This window comes from Pan troglodytes, chromosome X (assembly GCF_028858775.2).
Source record: "Pan troglodytes isolate AG18354 chromosome X, NHGRI_mPanTro3-v2.0_pri, whole genome shotgun sequence".
NCBI classification, from domain to species: Eukaryota; Metazoa; Chordata; class Mammalia; order Primates; family Hominidae; genus Pan; species Pan troglodytes.
In genome coordinates, this window is record NC_072421.2 from 9,073,767 (window position 1) to 9,099,554 (window position 25,788).

Below are 25,788 nucleotides of genomic sequence, written 5' to 3' on the forward strand. Positions count from 1 at the left end.
AAATGACGCTGACACAAAAAGACAAATGCCACATATTCTCATTTATAATTGGGAGCTAAATAATGTGTATACATGTACATAGAATGTAGAATAATTGACAATAAACACTTGGAAGGGTGGGAGGGTCAGAGGGTGGGAGAGTGGGAGTAAAGAGAAATTACTTAATGGGTACAATAAATATTATTTTGGTGAATGCCCTAAAAGCCTTTATTTCTTATGCTTTTTTTTCTTAGGCATTTTTTCCAATTCATCAGCAATTATGGGTCAATTGCATGTCAAAGTGGGGATGTACAAGCCTCTCAAAACTCTACTTAGATAATGGAGATTTAAAGGCTTATAGTATAGTATGTAGTATTGAAAAACAATTGAGTAGTATTGAAATACAGGTGAATGCTTATTGGCATTGCATATATCTACAATTTTAGGAGTAAATATTGGTGGCAAAAGAAAAACAGCTTAAAATTGTATATCCTTGACTTAATATACCACTGAAACCATCAGGAGTTACAATTGTAAACATGATGATAGAAATCTGAAGTGTTGGTTGTCAAACTCCAAGATACTTTCATTAGGATGAAGTGCTGTCTTGTTAACATTTACCAGACCTCAAATTCCATTAACACTGACATGGAAAGAGACTTTTTGAATCTCCTTGGCAGCAGGAACTGTCCATTTTTCTTCTTAAATTCAATAAAGTTTCTTTTCTTTTTTTTAAGTTTGGAGACAGGGCCTTGCTATGTTGCCCAGGCTGGTCTCAAACATTCAGGACTCAAGTGATCCTTCAAATTCAGCCTCCCGAGTAGCTGAGACTACAGGTGCATGCCACTGTGCCCAGCAAAAATGTTTCTTTAAGAAATAAATGAGTCGACTCCTTGGTCTGGTTTAAGGATACTTTATTATTGAACCAGTATGTACAAACTCTAACATGAAAATAATGAGTCACAGAATATCAAGACTATTTACAATACTTTTTTGTTTTTTACAAAACATTTTTACAAGATTACTTCTCTCTAAATAATGTGACAGACATACACAAAAATCCAACTTTTTTTATTACATACATAAATAAATATTGACTTTAAATGACCACTGTAAGGGACATGAATTCTACAGACCACTTGGATGAGAAGGTAGCAGTTTTGTTATCTGCACACTACAATATAATTAAGTAAAGGGGAAAAGTAACTTTATATAGACCGCTGTTAATCACTCCGTAAATCATATAACTCACTAAAATATTCAGTAGAGGTAAGACAGTCATGAGAATCCTCTCCGTACCTGACACCGAGTCTGGCCATGCAAAATCACAGGTAAGAGTCAACATCTTTATATATCTGTTTATATTTTATAATAAACTTTAAAGTACATGCAACAGATATTTAGCCATTGTGTTCTGCCTATAATATGAAAGTTTATATAATAAGTTTTAGAGTTATTTGCAACCATAGAAATGAGTAAACTTGAAAACCCACGGCATAAGAAAGGGCATTAAATAAATAAGTCAAAATCACAAATGACATTTACGGATACATAGGGCAAAATTAGTATTTGTACTTGTATGATATAGACACGAGTCAAAATTCCGTCTTTTAATCAAGTTGTTTAGTGGACATAAAAAACACAGTTTAGGCCTTTGAAGTCAACCATAATAACTTCTTAGCTGTCCCTTAGTTTTTGGGACTTGCTCTAGAAATTCACTGGGTTTCTTATAAAGGGCAAATTCAGTAAAGATCATTCTCTAGCAATGGTTCTCAACCAGAGGTACCATCCCTCAAGGGGTAGCTGGTAATATCTGGAGACATTTTTGGTTGTCTCAACTTGGGGGAGGGTGCAACTGGCATCTGGTGAGGAGAAAGTGTGGATGCTACTAAAAACCTACAGTGCACAAGACAAACCCCCACAACAGAGAACTATCCAGCCCCAAAAGTCAATAGTGTTGAAGTTAAGATGAACCTCTGTATACAGTCGGCTATGTATCTAAGGTTTTCAGGACACAGATGTATTTCTAATCTTTGAACTTCGTTTAATACACATTACAAAAAATTACCTGCCATAAACCTTATCTTCTCTACCATGTCATATTAAAACAGTGAATGACTGAAAAGAGCACATGTTGGTTTGCAAACATCATTCTATGGAGTTCCAGGTAGAAAAACAGGGTAACACAGATAAATTCATCATTAAGGAGCAAATGTTGTAAATAAAAATAATGCATGTAACTGCAATGTATGTCAGATTAACCACCTGTATTTGATGACAATATTTTTGATGAGCTCAATTTTTTAAACAGTCAATACTATTACTGGATATATTTTTCTCACATTAGAGAAATGAATCTAATTTCAATAAAACATATTACAGAATTAGGCACCAAAACTATGTTTGTTAAAAAGCATAGATTTTATTCTTTATTAGAGCAATCACATTTTTAAAATTCAAAAAATTATAACTATATTTTTGATCATTTGAATAATACTGGAGCTTATTAAAATCCATAAGAGAAACACATGTTTTTTATTAGCCCATTAACAGCATTTTTCTTCCAATAACACCAATAAAATTTAAATTATTTATTTATATCAAAATTAGAAGCCCATAAGAGCTGCTTTAGATTTTTTTAAGGGAGATGGAAGCTTCAGAATCACCATCTGAACTAAAAATATCTGTCCAATGTCTATTACCCAGACAAAAGAAGCATGATTAAATTTTATAAAATTAAATTTATGTAATAATTTAATAATATTTTGTATCTATGTAGAGACTCCCAGCATTTTTAACTATGCAACAGTACAAAAATTTGCTGGCATAAACATTTGAATTTGCTCATGACAAGTTCGTGTAAAAGATAAATGGACAGCTAATAATGAAAAATTTTAATTTTTGAAATTTTAAGAACTTGAAATTCAGATGCTGGTAATGACACCAGAATAAAAAAGAGAAGCTATCTATGGTATCCATTTATTCAAGCTTAGGGATGTTTTCAAATGAAGATTGTTTTCTATTTTTGCCACTCAAAAATTCTTAGAACCAGGTAATTTCATAACTCAATGTGATAAATCCATCCCAGCTTGTGACAGGAGCTGCAGCGAACCATTCAGAACCAACATGAACTTTCATTCTGAGGTGTCCAATTTATGTTACTTGTACAAAGCTGCAAAACATTCCTGGAATATCCACTTTTTAAATATTTTAACACACAGGAAATGGGTTTCAATATCTATTATCAGGTATCCATGTTTATAAATGTGTTTCCCAAAGACATGCATCAACATCAGAAAAGTTATTTTCCCTGCATTTTAATTTGCATCTGCCTTTAGACACTGCAGTGAGGCCCCGTGGAGTACAGTGACTTCTGGGTTATCCACTCTTCCCAGGAATGGCCAGGCATCCGCATGAATTCAGGAAACAATAAAACAACAAGAAGCAAGTACCACTGTCAAAACCTAAGGATAATGTTACTGATTTTCTTCCTGTGTTACTTAGGTAGGTAAAGACATGTGGACACCTTTCTTTTACACTGTTCAATTTTGATAAATTGCTCTTTTCTCAGAATCAGCATTGATGGGGAAAATATATTATCCTTATGACCTTTAAAAGAGCTGTATCTTTACTCACCATTGGTGAGCTATGAAAACGATTTCTGCAGGGATTCATGCTCAAGGTATATCCATGTATATGCATGTGTCTGTGTGTATATACATGTATATGTACATATATTTGCATATATATACATATGCATTTATAATTATATAGACATGCATATCTATGCACATTTCAAACCATGTATGTGAGTATTCCTTCAAGAAAAAAAACAGTATTAAATTAAACTTCTCTGCGTTTTAGGTTGTTACAATATACACTGCAACACTCTATATTGATAACACGTTTTGACTTAAGTTCATGCTACAAGGCACTAATTTGTAGCATAAAACATTTCCAAAAAGTAAGATATACTAGATTTGAAAGCATATGGGTGAATTAAATGCAAATAACTGTCCTTCTCTATCAATCAAAGGAATTTTTAAAACATTACCAATAATATTCTAGCACACAAAGACCTTTCTTTGATTAAGAAAAGGCAAATATCTGCAAAGATTTAAACATGCTCAATAGTTGGGATTTTTTCATTTGAAGCAAGAAGTTTTGTGAATTTTCAGATGGTGAAACAAAAGTGCACCAAAAGCTATTATCTGCATTGAGGAAAATAAGGGAAAATATAAATAAGATAACATATCAGGAAAATCTCTCACATAATAGGATCAAATATTAAAAGGCATCCCCAAGAAATAATTTTCATTTCTCCAAGGTAAAATCTGATTAGCAGCTTATTTCATTGAGTTCCTCTGGCTTGGGTGTCTTTTGTAAATCATAACTTATAGAGGGAACTTTGATTTACCTTTGCATAAAGAGCAGCATAAGGTACTTAAAGTAGGAGCATTTTTAGATTTAAATTCGCTGGTATATTTTAGATTACACATTTTCATTTAAAAATCACCAGGATAAAAATGATCTTAGAAAAGATTCAAATAAACAAAGCTGTGTAATCTTAGTTGATTTTTCATATCAAATCAATAATTTAGTCAAAAATATATTTTATTGATTAGATTTATGCTTAGTGTTATGTGTGAATTGTGTATTTGTTACTCTCCTTTTTGGGGCGGAGTTTGGTGCTCCAAATTCAGGGAAAACTGAGTTCTGTTGTAATTCAATAGAAATGAGCGACACCGTACAGGAAAACAAAACTTAGCATTAAACAGGCCTATTCTTCATTTTCTCCATGCTTGTAGGGAACTGGTGTCTGTCTTCACCAATCTACTGTTTCTCACTTGTCTCCAGATGCGTCCGTGATTGACAGAAGTTCTTCCTGCACTAAAGTCACATAGGAGAGTCCGGGCCTCTGAGCAGTTCCCACTGCCTCTGGAAGTGTGCATGTCTCGTGGCCGAAGTTCAACAAGCTTACACATCTGTGCAATTTCACAAAATCTTTTTGAACAGTTTAGTGTCTTTCTGGAGAAGGCTTGTAATGATGTGGATGACGATGCTTAAGATGAGATCCTAAAAAGTGACAAAATATGTCAGTCACATCCATTTGTATGTATCAAATAAATGATAGAATTACCTTTATTTGTAGAAAAAGCACGAGACCCTGGCAAATGTTCCTTCCTATGACCATGTCTTTCCTATTCTGAATCTGAATGTACAACCACACTCTTTCTCTCCTTTTCCTGTTTTTCTCTTCCTCTTTGATGTCTTCCCAAACTATAAAATAACAAGAAAAAGAAGACAAGCTCCTTTCCTTAAGCTCACACTTATCCAATCAAACCATAATCCTTTTTTATTTGCTCAAAGAAGTTTAAAAATTATCAAATACTTCTGTTAAAAGGAATTTCTATGAAGGAATATCAGAAAAGCATTTATCTGACAAAAATTTTAGAGGCTATCAAGCTCTCCCATTGTGATAGTTTTTGTTTTTCTTCAAATTATAAGCTTGCCAAGTTATCAATTATAAGCATACCAATCCATCATTTAAAAAAATCAGAGTTAAAACTATGACTAATTCTCAATGTTTTGTCCACACACTAATCATCAGACACTTTTTTAAAAAATTTAAGCTAGAAAATAAAGTAAACGAAGTACATAATTGAAAAATCAGCAAGAGGCGGTTTTGAAAATCTAGGTGACAATTTTCTTTTTAAATTTTACTTGATTTAGCAATAAATGAAGTAGGTGGACTTGGGTCATATCATGAAGAAAATTCATAACATTTATTACAGTAATATCTATGTAACAAGAACATAAGTTCCTTAGCAAAATATTATTTCCTATATTGTGATATATGAAAATCTTGATTTAAAAATATTTCAGATTGATATGAGACTACAGATTTTTTTCCCATATGTATTTATGGTTTAAAAGACAAGGAAAAAAGCATGCATTACATAGGGGAAAATGCAAGGAAGGAAAAAAAAAAACAAAGGAAGGATAGAGGAAAGGAGAAAAGAAGAGAGGGAAGAATGAAGGAGAGAGGGAGAGAGGATGGAGAAAGGAAACAAGGAAGGAGCGGAGAAAGGAAACAAGGAAGGAGCAAAGAAAGGGAGAAAAGCGGGGAAGAGGAAGGGAGGGAGAAAAAGAACAATTAAGCATCAACTATGCAATGTATACTACAGGTGCCTGGAATAGAATCTAGTAAGTCGGTACAAACAGGGAGAAAGAATTTCAGATGATGACAATTTCCCTATCTCATAGAAACCTGTAATAGTGTATTTATTTGTTTTCATTTTCCAGCAAGATTTTTCTCTATGTCCACAAGACCTGACAGGATGGCTTAATGCCCTGGCACCCCACTCACTGTGTGCTGAAGAGGGTGGGAGCTCCGGCGTCCGGAACGTCTTGATGGTGGCCGGCCCCTCCCCTCCTGGGGTCAGCACTTGCACTTCCAGTCGGTAAAGAGTAGATGGTCTCAGATTGGGCACTGTTAGGACATAATGATCCTAAGGGGACAACATAAAAGAGCATGCTCACCGACAACCTTTTAGAGACAACATGCAATGCACAGAGAGCCTAGAACAGTTTTTCCCCCACTGGAGAATATCATACACAGGCAAGTTTGGTTGCTTTGTAAAGGCACAGTTTAATTTATAGACTATTTCTCATTTGTGGGGGTTCTCTGCCATATGGTTTCTTAGCACCTCACTCAATTCTTGGCAGCCTAAGACACTTGGCAGAGTTAAAATATGCTGAGGTGCCAGTTCTCAGGGCTCACTCCTGGGATTTTATTTACTTTTTTAATTCCTTAACGTAAAACTTTCCCATGGTTTAAAGTCTTCAGCTGCACATCTTGTGATGTGAACTCTTGATAGTCCAAATTTCAGTGAATGAGCCAACTGTTTTTCTTAAAACACAGTATCTGTCAATGCCCATAACTGAAAATGTTTATTTTTATGCCAACATATTCTTCTCAAAACTCAATAAAACCTAGTACATTTATAGAATAACTACTCTCTAATTCCATGGAATTTTTCCTTCTGAGATTTAAGTTGTGTTTCTTTCCCTCTCTGCCCCTCCTTTTTGGATTTTGTAACGGTAGTTGGCTATTCTAAGGGCATTTTCAGAGAGGGTAAAATCCCACACATGATTTTTTTTTTTTTTTTTTTTGAAGCCAAGGAATTAAGTGGCCTGGAAGACAGGCCAACTCATTACAGCCTCGAGCCAAATTTGAAGTTGCGGGGAAGACGGACAAACAACAAGCTTCTTTTAGCTATTCCTGCCCTCCCCAATTCAACACTTCAAACAGGGCATGTTCAATTGGACCAGAGAGACATGAGGTTAACAAAGATAGAAGAAAATGGCTCAATCACTTATATACAAGATAGGGTAAGGTCTTTTCATGAGTTGGCTCTAGCCATCAAACTTTATCTAGATGGCAGCTTATGCTACTTCTTAGCTATGCAGTCACATTTGTGATGTGTTAATGCTTGCAAAAGATACACTCAGAAGAAGAAAATGCAAAAATAAGACTCAATAGTACAGCACACAGAATGACAGAGGTAGCCACCTCTGAAGGTCAGTAAAAAGGAGCAGTAGATACCAATGACACAGACATAGTACAAGAGGTGGGACCTACGGAAGGCAGGATCTGGGACTGTGAAATAATGCTGTTGGGTAGGCTGTTCTGTCTGCTTTCCGTAGTGACCTCAGCCCAAGTCACTTGAAACCCAGTCATGGGCTGATAGAGATTGGCCTTGGCCATCTTCCAAGAAAAGTGACCGGTGATGTTCACATCCTGGACGATGAATGAAGCAGAAAGGTTCTCAGGCTTAGCTAGCACCTTAGAAAGAACATGACCTGCAGCAATGCAAGAAGGAAAACCAGGATTAGGCGACTGGAGAAGGTGTGCCCAAGGGATCCATTGTAGGAATTTTCAGCGGCCAGTCTATGGGATGATATTAATAGAAGCAATGTGACCTTGTTCTTTAAACATGGGTTCAGACAATCACCCGTTTGACATATGGGGATAGGTTGAGTAGGAATCTCCTCACTCCAACTTTGTACTAAATGCTTCTTCCAGTCTTTTGAGGATCATTTTTAGAATGCTCTTTTGAAGATGGAAGCAGGAGAGCAGTTTAGACCCTGGCAAGACTTAACTATTTCTTAAAGAATAGCATTGACTGCAGTGAGAAGGTAAATATTAAAGCTGTTAGAAGAGTTATTAAATCCGAAGCTTTTTTTTTTTTTTTTTTTTTTTTTTTTTTAAAGGTGAGATCTTGCTATGTTGCCCATGTTGGTCTGGAACTCCAGGGCTCAAGTGATTCTCTCATCTCAGCCTCTCAAAGTACTGGGATTTCAGGCATGAGCCGCCATGCCTGGCCAAATCCAGGGCATTTAAAAGAGTTTTTCCCACTGCAAGACAGGGACATTGGCAAGGAGATGGGATGGAAGGTACAGATGTGAGGTTTGCCAGGTTGGCATGGAAAGTGTGTGAGTATAACCCACACAGCAAAGGGGTGGGAAAATAATGAAATAATTATATCAAACTTTCCCAAAACACAAGCGGTATCTAAATGTTTGCCTTCATTTCCAAAGGGATAACATTGCTATCAAAGGACATCTTTCCAAGCCTGTTAGGCTTTAAAATAACACATTCATTCCTACATCTCTTCCCTCCACATTGGGCCATCATAACACAACTTAGAAAGAGAGGCACTTTTGGTTTTCACGGTCTTGTGAAACGCAGTTTGGCAAGGTTTGCAAAGCGCTGCTGACACCTTAGACCTAGATGTAAAAGTCCTTCAGGTGAAAACGTACCTGCTTCGCCCAGGCAGCCAACAGGCTTGTGGCTCTTCCCCTTAAGAGCAGAGCATGGTGGAGTAGTGAAGAAAACAGCTTCTGCCTTGGAGTGACTTTTTGGCCGTATTGGTTGGACAGTCACCTTATACTTGCAGGAAAATGACAGATCTTGAAGAATTATATAATTTTCCTAGAGCAAGAGAAAGAGAATTATGCTAGCAATAAATCTCATTAGGGATTAAAAAACACTGGCAAGAATTGAAATCATATTCCATCCAACAAGGATGTTTTCCTATATAGTGTGTGAAATATGGCTTTTATAAAAAGTACAAAGCACATACTGTCCACATTTTGATTAATGACAATTGTGAAACACTCCCATGGCTGCGGGATATGCCTTCTAGAATTAAACAGTATCATAATAATTCCTCATCAAAGCAGGCTACTTCTAAGGTCACAATCAGCATTTTTGAGTTGGTAGCAGTGCTGTGTTTAGTGGTGTAAAGCTGTAAATACAAATCTAACTTTTTTCAGTTAAAAAAAACTAATGCAGGCTTCTCTGAGACATAGAATTAGTTTATATGTAAGTTTTTCTGTTAAAAAATGATGATATTCTTTAGCAATATAATTTTTCCCTTTTTTGGAGTGCTGTTACTGTTTTCTGCCATAATGTTGTGATTAAATATAAATAAAAGAAAGAGGCTAAATGGTAAGGAGTCACGGGCTAAGAATATAACTTTATGATAATGTCAAAAGATGACATTTCCTGTGATAACAGGTGTGTATCTCTGTTTCTTTCATATTTGGCTAAGTGGCACTTATCCATTCTGTTTTGTATTTACCAATTCTTAATGTATATGTATAAAAGTGCAGATGGATAGCTGGGCATGGTGACTCGTGTCATAGTCCTAGCTACTCGAGAGGCTGAGGTGGGAGGATTGCTTGAACTCAGGAGTTTGTGACCAGCTTGGTCAACATAGTGAGACTCCATGGTTTTTACGTGTGTGTGTGTGTGTGTGTGTGTTTAATTATTTTTAAGAGAGGAAAAAAAGTACAGATGGAATATCTCTGGTACTCATTGGATGATGGGTAGGGGATCTTGCTAGAAAGCAGCAGGGTTGACGGGAAAAACATGAGACAAGAATTAAAATCAAAACTGAGGCTTCAGTGATTTACTTAAGTGAGGAGTGGAAGTGGCTGCAGGTAACAGAGCACTGAATGTTCAAAAGAGACCAGGAGTGACCTCCAGGTGTGCTGGCCCTTCATCCAGATGGTGACAGGAGATGGGGTGCAACCAACTCTGCAGCCAGTTAGCACAGACAGTGAATAGGAAACAAATCAATCTGGACAACGCAAGACCAACCCAAGCCCAACCCAAGCCCAAGCCAAGGCCGCCATGTCTCTTTGGGAGTCTGAATTGCTTTTCTTTGGAAATAAATCTGCTCTTTATATGGGACTGTACTGGAATCCAAGGTTAGCTATTAAGGATCCTGTTTCACAGATATTTCAAGATTGCTTTCATGTTGCATAGGAGGCAGACATCTGCAGCAGTAAGTGAATTAGTGGATGCTCCATTGTAGCATAAAAACAAATTATAATAATTGGACCTAAAGGTTTAAAACTAAATACAGATAAGTTCTAAGCCCCTAGAAGGGTAATTTTTCAGGAGTTTGATTTTTATTTCTACCGGATACATTACATCTGCTCAGCAAATAGTTGTCACCACTTTCAGAGTTCCTAAAGATGATAAACCTAGGATTGGGGAATTGCATTGACATAAGCCCAGTTCTGTGTGGTTCTGAGGCACACACATACAAGTAAAACAAAAACCTCACCCCTCTGCCCACAACAATATTAATAATTCCAGCTTCTGTTTATTTCTTTCTCCGCCTTTCAAATCGACTTCCCTATTTAGAATGTCTGTTTAATTATTTTACTGAAGGTCACAAACATTGGAGCTAATTTAAGGATAAGTAAAAGGAGAAACTTTGGTGAACATGAGAAAAATCAAATCCAGTAAAAAAGAGAAAGAAGCTGTGTATTTCTGAAAATGCAGTGACTTGTTTTATCTCACTCTCTTAAAATTATGCCAGCAGGTATGGTTCTTAAAATATTGTGCTTGCTTTAGAAAATGTTCAAAACAAAAATATTCTAGTTACATATCACAAACCAAAACATTCTATGTTTGGGGCCATGTTTTTGGATTTTTTAAACTGTCCTGAGGTATCACATATAAATTGCCATCAAAGTGTATTATACACTGTATAATAAAATGACCTCTTAAATATTTTGTGTTGGTTTGTTGATTCTAATCTATAATTCACGAATGAACCCCAAAATATTTGGAATAACATTTTGGGCAATATTGACAGAGTTGCTATCCTCAGAGAGTTTAATGTTCTCTTAAAGTTAAAAGTCAAAATATTGGTGCATGCTATACAGGACAAGGAGATTATTTCACTAACTGAGCTGATGGCAGTTAGGGACATGGTGCTAAATGATAGAGTCACATAGAAATTCACTTGTACAATTACACCTTTAGATCACGGTGACATGTCAAAATTCAGAAAATAATTCAAAGGTTTTGTCCAGTTAAGATGAAGCACACACATACTCAGACATATTTCTCCCTGAAATATGGGAGTTCTTTAAGAACTGTGTCTTTAGTCTCTGCACTTTAGGTTTTGCTCCATGTTGATAACAGAGTAAGCCCCCAGTGCAATGGTGTGAATGGATAAAAGAATGAGTGAATATAATGACCATTCTGCTTTCCGCTTCTATCAAGTCATTACTCAATAGCTGATTTGTGAGAATGAGTTATCTGTTTGACATGTCTAGTTTGTACATCCTCCTGTCTAATTATGTTCACAGATCAAGTTGGCCTAGAGATCATGTCCTTACGTGGGTCATGCCAGATGATGCCTCTGATCCGGTTGTTCTGTTGTGGGCACAGGCTTCAGGAAACCACCGCACATGATATCGGTTGACAGTAGGATCTATAATGCCAAAACACACAGACAAAAATAATAGGCTGGATGTTACATTCCATGTAGCCTGGGGTTCTTGAACTTGAGAGGAGAAAAGGAGAGGAAATCAACCTCTACAGGTGACCAATAAATGCACAGGTGAGCCAAAGGGAGGTGAGGTTCTGATTACTTAATAATTATAATAATTAATAATTCTGAATACTTAATCATTAAGAACAAAGTAAGGGAAAAAAGTAATATACTGCCAAGGGAAAACCTGTGTTGAAGTGCAAGTACTAAGTAGAAAAAAAAATTAGTAAAGTCATAGCAAAATGATTCCAAAGATGTCTTGAGAATAACCTAGCCATGGTTTTTACAGTAAGCAAATCCCTACAATGAAAGGCAACACCTAGCAACACCTCTCGTAATTCCTGTTGTAAAAGAGAATCATCAGAAGTTTCTCAATCCTCCCTTTTTTTTGATAAAGATGAGATACTATTGAATCCACACAAGAACAAAAACATTGCCTTCACACTTGCAGAATTGGCTATCCACGTTTATTTCCTGTTATGTATTGCCATAAAGAAGTTCTTTTGTCAAAAGGATAGGGACGTATGCTTCCCACTCTCCCTTAACCAAGCGCATCGTGGCATTTCTGTATGTCTGATCCCTACTGAAATATGACTTGGTGTTCTCAAACACAGGCCAGAAGACTGACCCTTTGAACACGTTTATTCCCAGGGCAAGAGGAATATTTTCTGTACATTTCTTTACTTTGGACAATAAAGTGGGGGAAAAAAAAGAGAAAATAACGGCAAGCAACTCAATGAGTGTGGGAAAGCAGACCTTGACAGTCTCGGGTTTATTAATCACCCCAGTGTGTCCGAGGAGTGTGAAATGGCACCAAACGGCACCATTTTGCAGGTGATTTAACATCTTGTCCCCCAACATCATGCCAAGTGTTTGATGGGGGTTTTCAGAGGAGAAAACTCTTTGATGAAATTGGGTTGATCTAGTGGGAACTTCGCTTTGAGCACTTTGGAACCAGAAAAGAAGAACTTTAAATCCGAGAAAGCAAACAGATATAAAAGTGGGCACTCCGGGCATTTAGTTAAAAGAGAAATCACGTACTAGAGGTTTTAATTTTTACATAGCAGACATCAACAGTTTATTTTTTAAAACAAGAATTATAGGCTATGCACAAGGCTGAAGTAAATCACTGAGTGTGTTCATGTTCTTCCATTCAACAGCAATGAAATAATCACACAGGAGTGGCTACTGCCCTCCTGAATTTTACATAGTAATGGGGCCAATAATAACAGAGGATAAATACAATACATAGATAAGACAGATATTATGTTAGAAGGTAGTAAGTCTACATATAAATACGGAAGGTGGCTGGGCACGGTGGCTCACGCCTGTAATCCCAGCACTTTGGGAGGCCGAGGCAGGCAGATCACTAGGTCAGGAGTTTGAGACCAGCCTGGCCAACATGGTGAAACCCCCTCTCTACTAAAAATACAAAAATTAGCCGGGCGTGGTGGCAGGCGCCTGTAATCCCAGCTACTCGGGAGGCTGAGGCCAGAGAATCTCTTGAAACCGGAAGGCGGATGTTTCAGTGAGCTGAGATCACGCCACTGCACTCCAGCCTGGGCAACAAGAGCAAAACTCCGTCCCCCACCATCCCCCTTTAAAAAAAAAAAAAAAAAAAAAAAACAGAAGGTAAGGGCAGTAGGGTGGATTGACAAAAAGTGCTGATTTTATATAAGGCGGCTGGCGTGTGTTCAATTCTGAGTCAGGACTTGAAGAAGGTGTAGCAGTGGGTAGTGGCACTGCAGAGACCTGTGGGAGGGTGTTCTCAGCCAGCCCTGTCCAACAGAACTGGCGGTTGTGATGGAAATGTTCTGTCTGTGGTAAACACTAGTCACCTGTGCCTATAAAGCATTTCACATGTCCTCTGTTTAACAGAGGAATTAAATTCTTTATTCTGTTTCATTTTAATTAATTTAAATTTAAACAGCTGCAGATGGCCATGGTTACAATACTGGGCAGCTTAAAAGCTCTACCAGCAGGGAATACACAGCACGTGTCAAAGTGCTGACATGAGAACGGAGCATGACGGATGACTGAAGGTCTTTGGTGCAGAGCAGTCAGGGGACTTGGGGTGGCTACATTACAGCAATACAAGGAGGCTTGGCTGCCCTGGGGATCCTCCATATCCTAAAAATCCTTTACATATTTTACAATGCAATTATATTTTCATAGGAGGCAGCATCAAGAGTGACACATGGGGCACTCCTTTTGGGTTCCCTCCCTTTTGTTAGCCCTAAATCTCGCCATGTCTGAGTTCACTGCACTTTCATCTTCTCTCTGTGTCACCTCCATGAATCACTTCATTGATTCCCATGGTTTGAAAAATTTTTCTGCTGACAGCTCCCAAATGTCTACTTCCACCTGAGCTAGTCCCTTGAAGAGCTGATGCTCCCTCCTTCCTCTCCCATGTGGAGGATTTCCAAACTCAACTTTGCTGTAGCTACCATGTTGATTTCTGCACCTCAACTGCTCCTTGCATTCACGCTTTTCTTTCTGGCTGTAGGATGCAGAATTTTGACCCCACACATGACCTTCAAGGAAAGTGGGCTTCAGCAAGCAACTCCAGCAGCCTCAGTGAGCCTCATTCCCTTTATCTGAGAATAAGGATACTAATTCAGCCAGTGCAATAGGTTTGGTGTGAGTTTTAAATCAGTTCATGTACTGGTTTTCTACAGCTGCTGTGACAAATTACCTTGAGTGTAGTTGCTTGAAACAATATAAATGTCTTCTCTTCTGGAGGTCTGAAATGGGTGTCACTGGTCTAAAATCAAGGCAGGCCTGTACTCCTTTCTGGAGGCTCCAGGGAAGAATGTATTTTCATGACTTTTCAGGTTTCTAGAGGCTTCTGGCATTCTTTGGCTGGTGGTGCCCTTCCACCAGCTTCAAAGTCAACAACACTGGGCTGAGTCCTTCGCACCATGCCATCTCTCTGATTCTTGCACTCTGCTTCCCTATTCTACTTCTAAGGACTTTTGTGACTGTATTCGTTTCCACCCAAATAATTAAGGGTAATATCCCCATCTCAAGGTTGGCTTTGAGTCATTGAATGGCTTTTCTCTGCCCTCTGAATAAAGACACTAATACTCAGCCTGGCTTCCAGGTCTCCACTGCCTCTGCATATTCATCTCATGCAGACACTCCTCTCGTTCCCAATGTTTTGTTTGATTCTGTGGTTACTTCATGAATCCCTGTCAACCCCATTTGGTTAGAGCTCCATAACTATAAAGATAATGCCTATTTGCTGTCACTGTTGCATAAACAAAGATGAGCATGGTGCCTGGCAGGTGATAAACAGACAGTAAACATTTAATGAATAAATAAGTGAACGAAGGTACACCAGTTCAAATTCACTTTTATTTCTCTACTCATTCTGGCAACAGTGAAAATAATTCCTTATAATCTAAGATATGGAAGAAAGTGTGAAAAGACATGATATTACATAAGGTAATTAAAAGCAATCTGAGAAAGTAAAATATAAATTAAACTTAGATTAAAAATGCCCTGGAAGTATTGTAAATGGCACCCCCAAATGACCAGTATGGGGACATTTGTTTTTTAAAAGCAAGCCCTAACAATGCCCACACTCATTTATGTGACTTGAGCTCAATTTTAACAGATCAATTCATAGATATTCGCTTTGATGGAAGTCATTTATACAAACATCATGTCCTTAGCTTTATCTTGCCAATTACTAAAATCCTAAGAGCTTGTATTTTAGGTTATGACTGCAGGTCTCAATCTGTAACTAGAATATTGAAAATAGCATAGTTCAGGCCGGGCGTGGTGGCTCATGCCTGTAATCCCAGCACTTTGGGAGGCTGAGGTGGGTGGATTGTCTGAGGTCAGGAGCTCAAGAGCAGCCTGGCCAGCATGGTGAAACCCTGTCTCTACTAAAAATACAAAAATTAGCTGGGTATGGTGGCACATGCTTGTAATCCCAGCTACTCGGGAGGCTGAGGCAGGAGAATCGCTTGAACCCGGGAAGTGGATGTTGCGGTGAGCTGAGATCGTGCCATTGCACTCCAGCCTGGGCAACAACAGTAAAACTCTGTCTTAAAAAAATAATAATAAAATAAAATAAATAGCCAAACACTTCCTGAAAGGCTGTATCTGAAAATTCTGTGCTAAATACCCAATTGATCTGGTTCCTTAGCTTAATTCTTTCCACAAATAAATGACATTACAAAGAAAGTACCTGAAAAGTATTTTTAAGTGATAAAAAATTTACTTGTAATATGCTTCAACTATGGTTCAAAAATTAGATGGGTCTAATTTTCTTTTCAAATAGATGTAACTCACAGTGTCTGGCATAAATAAAGGGCTCTAAAATTTTTCATTAAATGTGAATTCCTCAGTTCGCAAAAGTCTAATGACCAAGAATGATAGGGTTATTGACATTAGAGCTCTGAGAAAGAGGCAATCCTTGGGTTCTCCAGAATAATAATTGCTTTAAAAAGAATTGTAAGTCACAGCACTAGGGAAGGGGGCACACACTTAGAGAGGTGTCACAGAACGCCAATTCCATCAGGGTAGGGATTTCTGTCTGCCTCTTTGCAGTGTTTTAGCATCGGAAATGGTGCATTGCATACAGTAGGTGCTCAGTAAAGGTTAGTTGAATGAAGTCCTCTCATGGATCAATGCCTCATACTCTATCTGTAAACATGATCTGGTGAAACAGAACTTTCTGATGTACAACTAAAATAAGAATTTTTGAGTATCACATAGGCATTTGTACTTAAAATAGAAGCATGAATGTTTCCTCTATGTCTGAGCTAACTTTTCACATTTACGTTGTAGAGACACAAAGTCTAGAGCCAGAAAACCATCAAGATGCAGTGGCTCATGCCTTCAACCCCAGTGTTTTGGGAGTCTGAGGCTGAAGGATCACCTGAGGCCAGGAGTTTGAGACCATCCTGGGCAACATAGCAAGACCGCATCTCTACAAAAAATATATTTTTTAAAAAATTAGCTGGGCAGCCAGGCACTGTGGGTCACGCCTGTAATCCCAGCACTTTGGGAGGCCGAGGTGGGTGGATCTCCTGAGGTTGGGAGTTCGAGACCGGCCTGACCAACATGGAGAAACCCCGTCTCTACTAAAAGTACAAAATTAGCCAAGCGTGGTGGTGCATGCCTGTAATCCCAGCTACCTGGGAGGCTGAGACAGGAGAATCGCTCAAACCCGGAAGGCAGAGGTTGTGGTGAGCCGAGATTGTGACATTGCACTCCAGCCTGGGCAACAAGAGAGAAACTCCAAAAAAAAAAAAAAAGAAAAGAAGAGAAAAGAAAATTAGCTGGGCATGGTGGTGCATGTCTGTAGTTCCAGCTTCTTGTGAGGCTGAGGCAGGAGGATTGCTTGAGGCCAGGAGTTTGAAGTTGCAGTGAGCCATGATCATGCCACTGCACTCCAGCCTGGGTGACAGAGCAAGACCCTGTCTCTATGACAAAAAAAAAAGAAAGAAAGAAAGAGAGAGAGAGAAAGGAAAGGAAAGGAAGGAAAGGAAAGGAAGGGAAAGGAAAGGAAAAGGGGAGAGGAGAAGAAAGAGAGAGGGAGGGAGGGAGGAAGAAAGGAAAGGAAAGGAAAGGAAGGAAGGAAGGCAGGCAGGCAGGCAGGCCAGAAAGCTTAAAACAATTGTTTATTCTATTATTACACAGTAAAAATGAACTAATATCAATGGAGTAATAAAATTACTAACAAAATTAGCTAAGTGAAATTGTTTTAAAATAATGTTTGTTCTACAAATGCAATGTTGAAAATATTTATTTTCTCCCAGAGCATTCACTATTATAACCCAACTACTATGTGTATTAAGTAAAGAAAGCTAATATTTGACGTTTAATTCATTTATCTATGAAACTACATGCTACATCCTAATAACTGAAACTGTCTCTGAAAAATTTTGAGTGAAATGAATAGATTTGGGCTTTTAGGTCCCTAACTCCAAGTCCAAAAGCAATATTTTGCCCACCATCACTTTTAGGAAATGTGACATAAGAACCCATTTCTGTTTATGATTGAGTTTTGATTAATGAGCAAGATTCTTTTCTTCCCTTATTTGCCAAAAGCATTAAGTCTTTTTAGGTTTTCAACTCAGTGTGTCCACAATTGGAAATAAATTATCATTCAAAAATATTCAGCTACTTGTCAAGGAGTTTGAAACCACTTTAGATGGGTCTATTGAGTTTCATACAGAGGAGATAATTTCTCATTTTACAAAGTCAAAAAAATCCAGAAAATCCAGCCAAAGTGTCCTTTCCCATGACAGAAACTGTGCTGATATTCACATTCCGTACAGGGCTCCTATGCTAGTAATACTGAGTCCATTTCAAAGGTCTCCTTTCCTACATGTGTGATAATTATGAATAAGAGCATGTTTTATGAATGTCTGGGGAAACTTTGGTTTGGGATTCTGTAGATCATGTGGTGAGTACATAAAAGGTTTCTGTAAGGAGGAAAAATGTGGAATAAGTTTGAAACACATACTTTCCTCTTCATTGTTCTTTGGACTTCCCAAAGCTTTCTACCACTCCCTTCTATCATGTGTTCAACATCATGAGCTCTGCTACAATTTATATGTTCATTTGGCTTTCAGATTTAAAATAACAAGGGAAGTGGGAATGGATAAAATTTAAGAAAAAGGACTTTTTGGAAAATACGAAACTCTAATTAGAGCATGAGCTGTTCTCAGCTCCTAATAGTAAGTGGGTGTGTGATCCAGTGGAAATCAACTAACATTTGCAGATCCCCTGACAGTATAGTCAGTGGATTGAACATAGCTCCAGTCAAATCCACGATGCTATCACAGAGCTGCCTCCTGAGCTACAAGTATGTATTTCTGACTGCCTATGACATTTTCTGGCAATCATGTAGTTATCTCAAATTCGACACACCAAAACCAAATTCTCCATATCATGGAGACATATCCCATGAAACATATCATAATTCTACTGCTCACAATCTTTGTTAGTCGAAGTACTGTTAGTCATTCAAGCTAGAAGGTAAACACTCCATTTAGATCCGTTTCTCTTTTTCTCTTCAGGCAGGTCTTAATATCCAAGTGGCCATACATCCTGGCTTTCCTGGGAGAGTTACAGTCTATGTCTGTTGGTGGGGAATAATGTTTACAAATGCCTCCTTTTATTCTCAAATAAATCCCAGTTCAGACAATAAATTATGTGGTCACTTGTATAATACTCTTACATAACTCGCCAACCTTCCTCCTCCTACTGCTGTCTTTAATTCATGATCTGATTATTTCTTGTCTTGGCTACTGAAATTAACCGACGTGCTCTCTCTGAACTTTTCCAATCCATATTCCTTGCACACTTGCTTTTGCTAACATCTCCAAGTCCTGCTCAGAACTTCCCCTGCTACTTCACATCCCTCTCCTCCATGTAGAACAAAATCCAAGCTTCCTGGCATAACATATAAGCTTCTCCATCACTTGACATTGACCTGTCTCTCCAGTCTCACACAGTCACTTCCTCAACCTCACCAATACTTGACATTCCCGATCTTTCTCCCAGCTGCACCTCTTCATGTCCTGGGCCAGAAGTGTTCATCTTCCCTGGCCAAAAAAAGTAATCCAGCCTTTAAAATGTACCTTAAACTTTACCTCCTCTGTGAAAATTCCTCTGCACACAACATCAAAATCTCTCTGCTCTCAACTACTTCAGCTGTTTATCCAGACTGCTATGAAGAATAATGTCTTATTATGCGGCAACTGCCTAACTGCCTAAGCCTCAGAACTGCAGGTTCCTTAAAGGTAGGAAATCTCTCTTATCCGTTATTCTATTCCCATCACGTGGCACACAGCCTGGCATAAAGTCGGTAATTTGTGTCCATTTGCAAAAGAAGACAAAAAGTGAATGGAAATGCATTCATTGATATCTAAGTTAATTCAAAGGTGTTTTTTTTTTTTTTTTTTGATGGTGTCTCGCTCTGTCACCCAGGCTGGAGTCAGTGGCGCGGTCTCGGCTCACTGCAACCTCCGCCTCCCGGGTTCAAGCGATTCTCCTGCCTCGGCCTCCCAAGTAGCTGGGACTACAGGCATGCACCCCCATGCCCGGCTAATTTTTGTATTTTTAGTAGAGACAGGGTTTCACCATATTGGCCAGACTGGTCTCAAACTCCTAACCTCATGATCCGCCCGCCTCGGCCTCCCAAAGTGCTGGGATTACAGGCGTGAGCCACCGCGCCTGGCCAATTCAAAGTTTTAAAACTTCACATTTTCAAATGAAAGTTGAACATACCATTTTTGGATGTATTAAAATACTCATCTAAAGACTCTTATTACTGTTTGCAATGTTTACTACATATCTAAAGGATTAACTTAAAAGAACAACCAGACCTTTCTTCCCTTTCTTTTTTTTCTATATTTCCTTTGTCACTTTAATTGAAAATGAAAAGATTCTGCCACCAGCTGTCAGACACAGGATTTGTGTAGGAAAATTAAGCTCTATTTGTTTTTACACCCTATTATTTTGGTAAAGGGCTTAGCGTACTCAGTAGAGTCATAAGTATTCTGTCTAGATATTTTTACACAATGTTCTTTTTAGATTCCAAACTCTTTGGGAGGATCTTCCTAAACAAGGTAAAAGCAAAATGCCAAATTCCATATTTTTGCCATTCTTTTGAAGGGAATCCATACCAAGTGTTTTTAAGAACTTCCTGTCACTTCAAAGAAAGTTTTAGCGTGAATATATAGAGAGGGCATGAGTTGAAACGGCAAGGAGCAGATGCATGGTCAACAAAAAAATCCACAGAACAAATCCTGACATGTCACTAAAGATGTAGAATGAATCTCTGTCTCTTGAGTAAGCAGTAACACTGTAACCACAATAGTTTTGACTGGAGGCTACACTGTCAACTGTTGAAGGCCACCGCACAGAACATTCTCTTTTAGAAATATATTTGAAATCAGTTATATCTTTGGAATCAAGGTTTTGGCCAGCCACAAAGAGTGTTCTCTGGCCAGCGTGGATATGTACTTATTAGATGATGGCTTAATGTTGGTCTGTAGTAGGTAGCATTCCTGGAGGTTAACAGAACTCAGAGGCTGGAAATGGGTATGAAGAAAACAGTTTGAACACTAACTGACTGCGAGGCATTTCCATTAGTGAAACAAATCATTACTGACAAATAGAGGCTAGTTTACCTCCGTCACATGAGCTCATCACTCCCAGCTTCTCCTTTGTGGCCCAGGGTCCAAGTCACTAAACATCAATCAAGTCAGCATCACTTTTGGAACCCAAATCAAGGTCACTCCTTGCCTTTGGATCTTGTCCCTTTATCATCAAGTCCACAATTTCATGCATCGTAAACTGGATAATACTATGGACTCTAATATTGATTAATAAATATTGACACAATTCTCTGCTTATGGTTTCTTTAAAGATTTCAGTATTTGAGAAAACCACGGATATTCTTCACATTTATTTCTAACTTTGAGTTATTCAAAGTAATGCGTGTGTATATATGCGTATATGTGTGTATATGTGTACATATCTATGCCAACAACCATGTTTCCTATTTGTCATGCACTGAAATCATTATTGTATGGGAATATTGGTCATATTACTGCTTGCTGATACAGTGCAGTGAAGGTGAATCTCTTTTCTTCTGCCAAATTTAATAAGATGCTTAAGTTTTGTAGCACTTGTATTGCAAATTGGACAATTAAATCACGTCTTAAAGCACTGCTCTTTGTTGTTCACAAAGGAGAAAACATTGAGAGTCAGTCCTAAAGCAACACCAAGCCTTAAAAGGCTGGGCTCAGAGGCTCTTTACGTCTGTCCTGACATCCTGTCCTCTCTCTGCACTATAAGCAGTGCCGTAAGAATCCTCACACTGAAACACCTAAGGTGTCTCCTTTGTGTCAGGCACCGGTCCAACCAATCTGGATGTGTAATCTCATTTACTCCTCACAACAGACCTAGGAGGTGATCTATAATGTTTCCTCTAGTTCATCATGTTAATAGAACAAAGAAGAAAAATGTATGATCATTTCACTAGATGAAGTAAGAATATTTGATAAAAACCAGTATCCATTAACAACAAAAACTTTGCAAGTAAGAAGAGTAGGGGATTGTATTAATCTGACCAGGGATGTCTTCAAAAACCTTACACTTAAACATCATGCCTAATAGTATTACTTTTAGTCACCATTGTACTGAAACTCTCAGCCAGTTTTAAGGCAAGGGAAAACTAAAACGTCAAAGATATGGAAAGGAAAATATAAAATTCTCATTATTTACAAACTAGATGATGGTTTCTGTAGAAAAAATGCAAACAAATCATCAGAGAAAATGTTATAATTAACAAAGTGCTAAAACAATATTGCTGGATTCACAGTCAATATATGAATATAAAATATATTTATAATATACCAACAACAAAAATCAGAAAGTAAAATTGAGGAAAAAGTATGCCATCTATAATAGGATAAAAATAAACACAAATACCTTGGAAAAATCATATTAAAAAGTATCATACTTTCTATCCAATATATTATAAAACATTGTTGAGACAAAAATTTTAAACCTGAATACAGTGGCATACCATGTTTGTAGATTGGAACACTCAGTATTTTTAAGATGCGAATTCTTCAAAATCATTGACACGTGGATGAATTCAATCTCTATAAATATCTCAGGAGGTTTTTGTGGAAATCAAAAAATTAATTCAAATATGTATATAAAAATGCAAAAGGCCAGGAATAGTTGAGACAATTTGATAAAGAAATAAGAACTAGAGGACTATCATTAGAAATATTTATAAATCGATGGTAGTTAACACAGTAAGGTATTGTCACAACATTGCAAAAAGATGCCAAAGACTCTATAGAAAGTCCAAAAATTAACTTGCACATATATGCACTATTTAGGGCAAATGAGGCACTGTAGAGCTTTGGGGAAAATAGTCATTTAAAAAATATATCATGATGTATCAGAGAAGGAGATCAGAAGGAAAAAAAAAAAAGAACACTGACCCTCTACAACAAAAATCAATTCTGGGTAAAAGAGCTTAAGAATAAAAGGTGATATGATTTGGCTATGTCCCCACCCAAATCTCATCTTGAATTGTAGCTCCCATAATCCCCACATGTCATGGGAGGAACCTGGTGGGAGGTAACTGAATCATGGGGACGAGGTTTTCCCATGTTGTTCTCATGATAGTGAGTAAGTCTCATGAGATCTGATGGTTTTATAAATTGCAGTTCTCCTGGACATGCTCTTTTGCCTACCGCCACGTAAGGTATGCCTTTGCTCCTCCTTCACCTTCCGCCATGATTGTGAGGTCTCTCCAGCCATGTGGAACTGTGTGTCCATTAAACCTCTTTTTCCTTATAAATTACCCAGTCTCAGGTATTCATAGCAGTATGAAAGTGGACTAATACAAAAGGTGAAACAGTGGACAAGAAGACAAGAAAGGAGAATATCTTTGTGACCTTTGTATGAAAAAGGATTTCCTAACCAGGACATAGAGAATACTAAACCTAAAGGAAACAAAATGATGAATTGCTTATCTCTAAAATTAAGAACCACTAAGGGCTGGGAGCGGTGCGCCTGCAATCCCAGCATTTTGGGAGGCTGAGGCAGGGAGATCACCTGAGGTCAGGAGTTCAAGACCAGCCTGGTCAACATGGTGAAACCCTGTCTCTACTGAAAACACAAAAAATTAGCCAGGCATGGCGGCAGCCACCTTTAATCGTAGCTACTCTGGAGGCTAAGATAGGAGAATCGCTTGAACCCAGAATGCGGACCAGCCTGGGCAACAAGAGTGAAACTCCATAAAAAAAAAAACCCATTAAGAAGAAAGTTAAAAATGCAAGAGTGGATCAGAGTGGAAGAAAATACTTACATGAAAACAAATGATGGCTGGACACGGTGGCTCACGCCTATAATCCTAGCACTTTGGGAGGCCAAGGCGGGCAGATCACTTGAGATCAGGAGTTCAAGACCAGCCTGGCCAACATGGTGAAACCCCATCTCTACTAAAAATACAAAAATTAGCTAGGCATGGTGGCACACGCCTATTCAGGAGGCTGAGGCGGGAGAATCGCTTGAACCTGGGAGGCGGAGGTTGCAGTGAGCTGAGATCGCGCCACTGCACCCCAGACTGGGCGACAGATCAAGACTGTGTCTCAACAAACAAACACCAAATGACTTGTATATACTATATTAAAAGCACTCTTGCAGGACAGAGTAGCTAAAGAGTTGAAAGAGTCCTTCAAAAAAGAGAAATCCAATTGTCAGTAAACTTACAAAAAGGTGCTCAACTTCTTGGACATCAGAAAAATGCGAATTCAAATAACAATGAGGTATCACTATGAACATACCAGAAAGGGTAAACTTACAAAGATGGAAAATACCACATGACAGAGAGAATGTGGAGCACCTGGAACCATCATCATGCCCTACTGGTGAGAATGTAAACTGGTACAACCATTTTGGAAAACTATTAATGTTTTCTAAAGCTTGACATACTCTACGGCCTAAGAATCCCACCTCTATGGAAGAATATGCGTCAAACAACATGTGTTCGTGGGGCATTCACACTGGTACTATTCTTAATAGCTCCACATCTGAATAAGTAAATCTCCATCCACAGCTGAAAGGATACACAGATTGACGTACACTAAGGACATCCAGGCAGCAATATAAATGAATGAATTGTTTCATGCAACAGAATGCATTGGTTTCTCATAAAATGCTCATGGGAAGAAGCCAAATACAAATAGAAATTGAGTGATTCCATTCTGATAAATTTCAAATACAGGCAAAACAAATATTGAGTTTTAAAAGTCAGGATGGTGGTGGTTACTCTTGTATGCTTGAGATATTTACTTTTTCAATAGTAGATGTTTACATTTTCATTTTATTACATTATGTTTAAAATTTTAATATTAATAAAATGTTATTTTTTAAATATGAATATGTTGATATTTTAATTAATCAATATAATAGATCAAATACTTTTCTTATTTAATATTTATAAAATTATTAACTGTAATATAGACATAATATAATCTTAATGCAATAAATGTTGAATAAAGAAACTTTAATTAACATTATAGAAATAAAATATGTTAATATTAATAATAATATTATTTTACTTGCAGAATGGATTTCAGCAGCTTGAAAGAAAATCCTGGAATAGGAACCACTCCAACACCAATATTGCTTATGGCACATGGCCCATCAATACCTTGAGTAAAAGTGAATTTCAGAGGAGTGAGGAGAATTTTAAAAACCTAACTCTTGAAACAATCTATTCTGCTTATGTTTTTAAGAGGCATAAGAGTGATAAAGATAAAAGACTGTATGTTGAATAAATTCTAAAAGTACTACCTTGATAATAGAAAAACAAATATTCTAAGAGTAAAAAAAAAAAATAAACAAAAAGAATTTATGTTAAAGATAAATGTTCAAACAAATGAAATGAATCTATCCTAAGGATAAATGTATTGCAGCCTTAATTAGAAAACAGAAATTCTAAAGGAACTGAAATGTTTCATTGTACTGGAATAATGACATGTATTATGATATTAAGATATACCCATACAAAGTAGCATTTATAGAATGTTATGAAAAATGCATGACAACATAGCAGCTCAAATAATGTTACACAGAAATATGTGTGTATGTTTTAAAAACACACTCACACACACACACCCTAACTGAGTGAAAGACAGATGCATAGAAAATTTCTGAAAGGAAACCCACCAAAGTGCTGTTTCAGGAAATGATATTGAGATAATAGGTGACTTTCCCCCCCTACTTTCTAAATTATTTGTATTATGGATCTTTAAAAAATAATAATTAATAATTTATAACAAAAATTACAGCTCAAAATAATGAATATTTTGAGTGTTTTGGATATAACATCAGCCAATCAGCCCTCTGGGAAAGAAATGAAGACAAGCTAATATCCCTGAAAGGA

The 25,788-nt window shown here is 37.6% G+C and overlaps 1 protein-coding gene across 1 annotated transcript in view; it reads right to left on the reverse strand.

Moving 5' to 3' along the window:
• Nucleotides 1-876: 876 nt before the first annotated feature.
• The window catches only part of ANOS1 (anosmin 1), a 203,254-nt gene continuing 178,342 nt past the window's right edge, over nucleotides 877-25,788 (reverse strand). The window contains exons 10-14 of the mRNA XM_016943751.3: nucleotides 11,689-11,783; nucleotides 8,806-8,977; nucleotides 7,625-7,845; nucleotides 6,350-6,491; nucleotides 877-5,055 (exon numbers count right to left, since the gene is read on the reverse strand). Coding sequence (XP_016799240.1) covers nucleotides 4,997-5,055; nucleotides 6,350-6,491; nucleotides 7,625-7,845; nucleotides 8,806-8,977; nucleotides 11,689-11,783 — 689 coding nt within the window. The 3' untranslated portion in view covers nucleotides 877-4,996. The remainder of the gene's footprint in view (nucleotides 5,056-6,349; nucleotides 6,492-7,624; nucleotides 7,846-8,805; nucleotides 8,978-11,688; nucleotides 11,784-25,788) is intronic.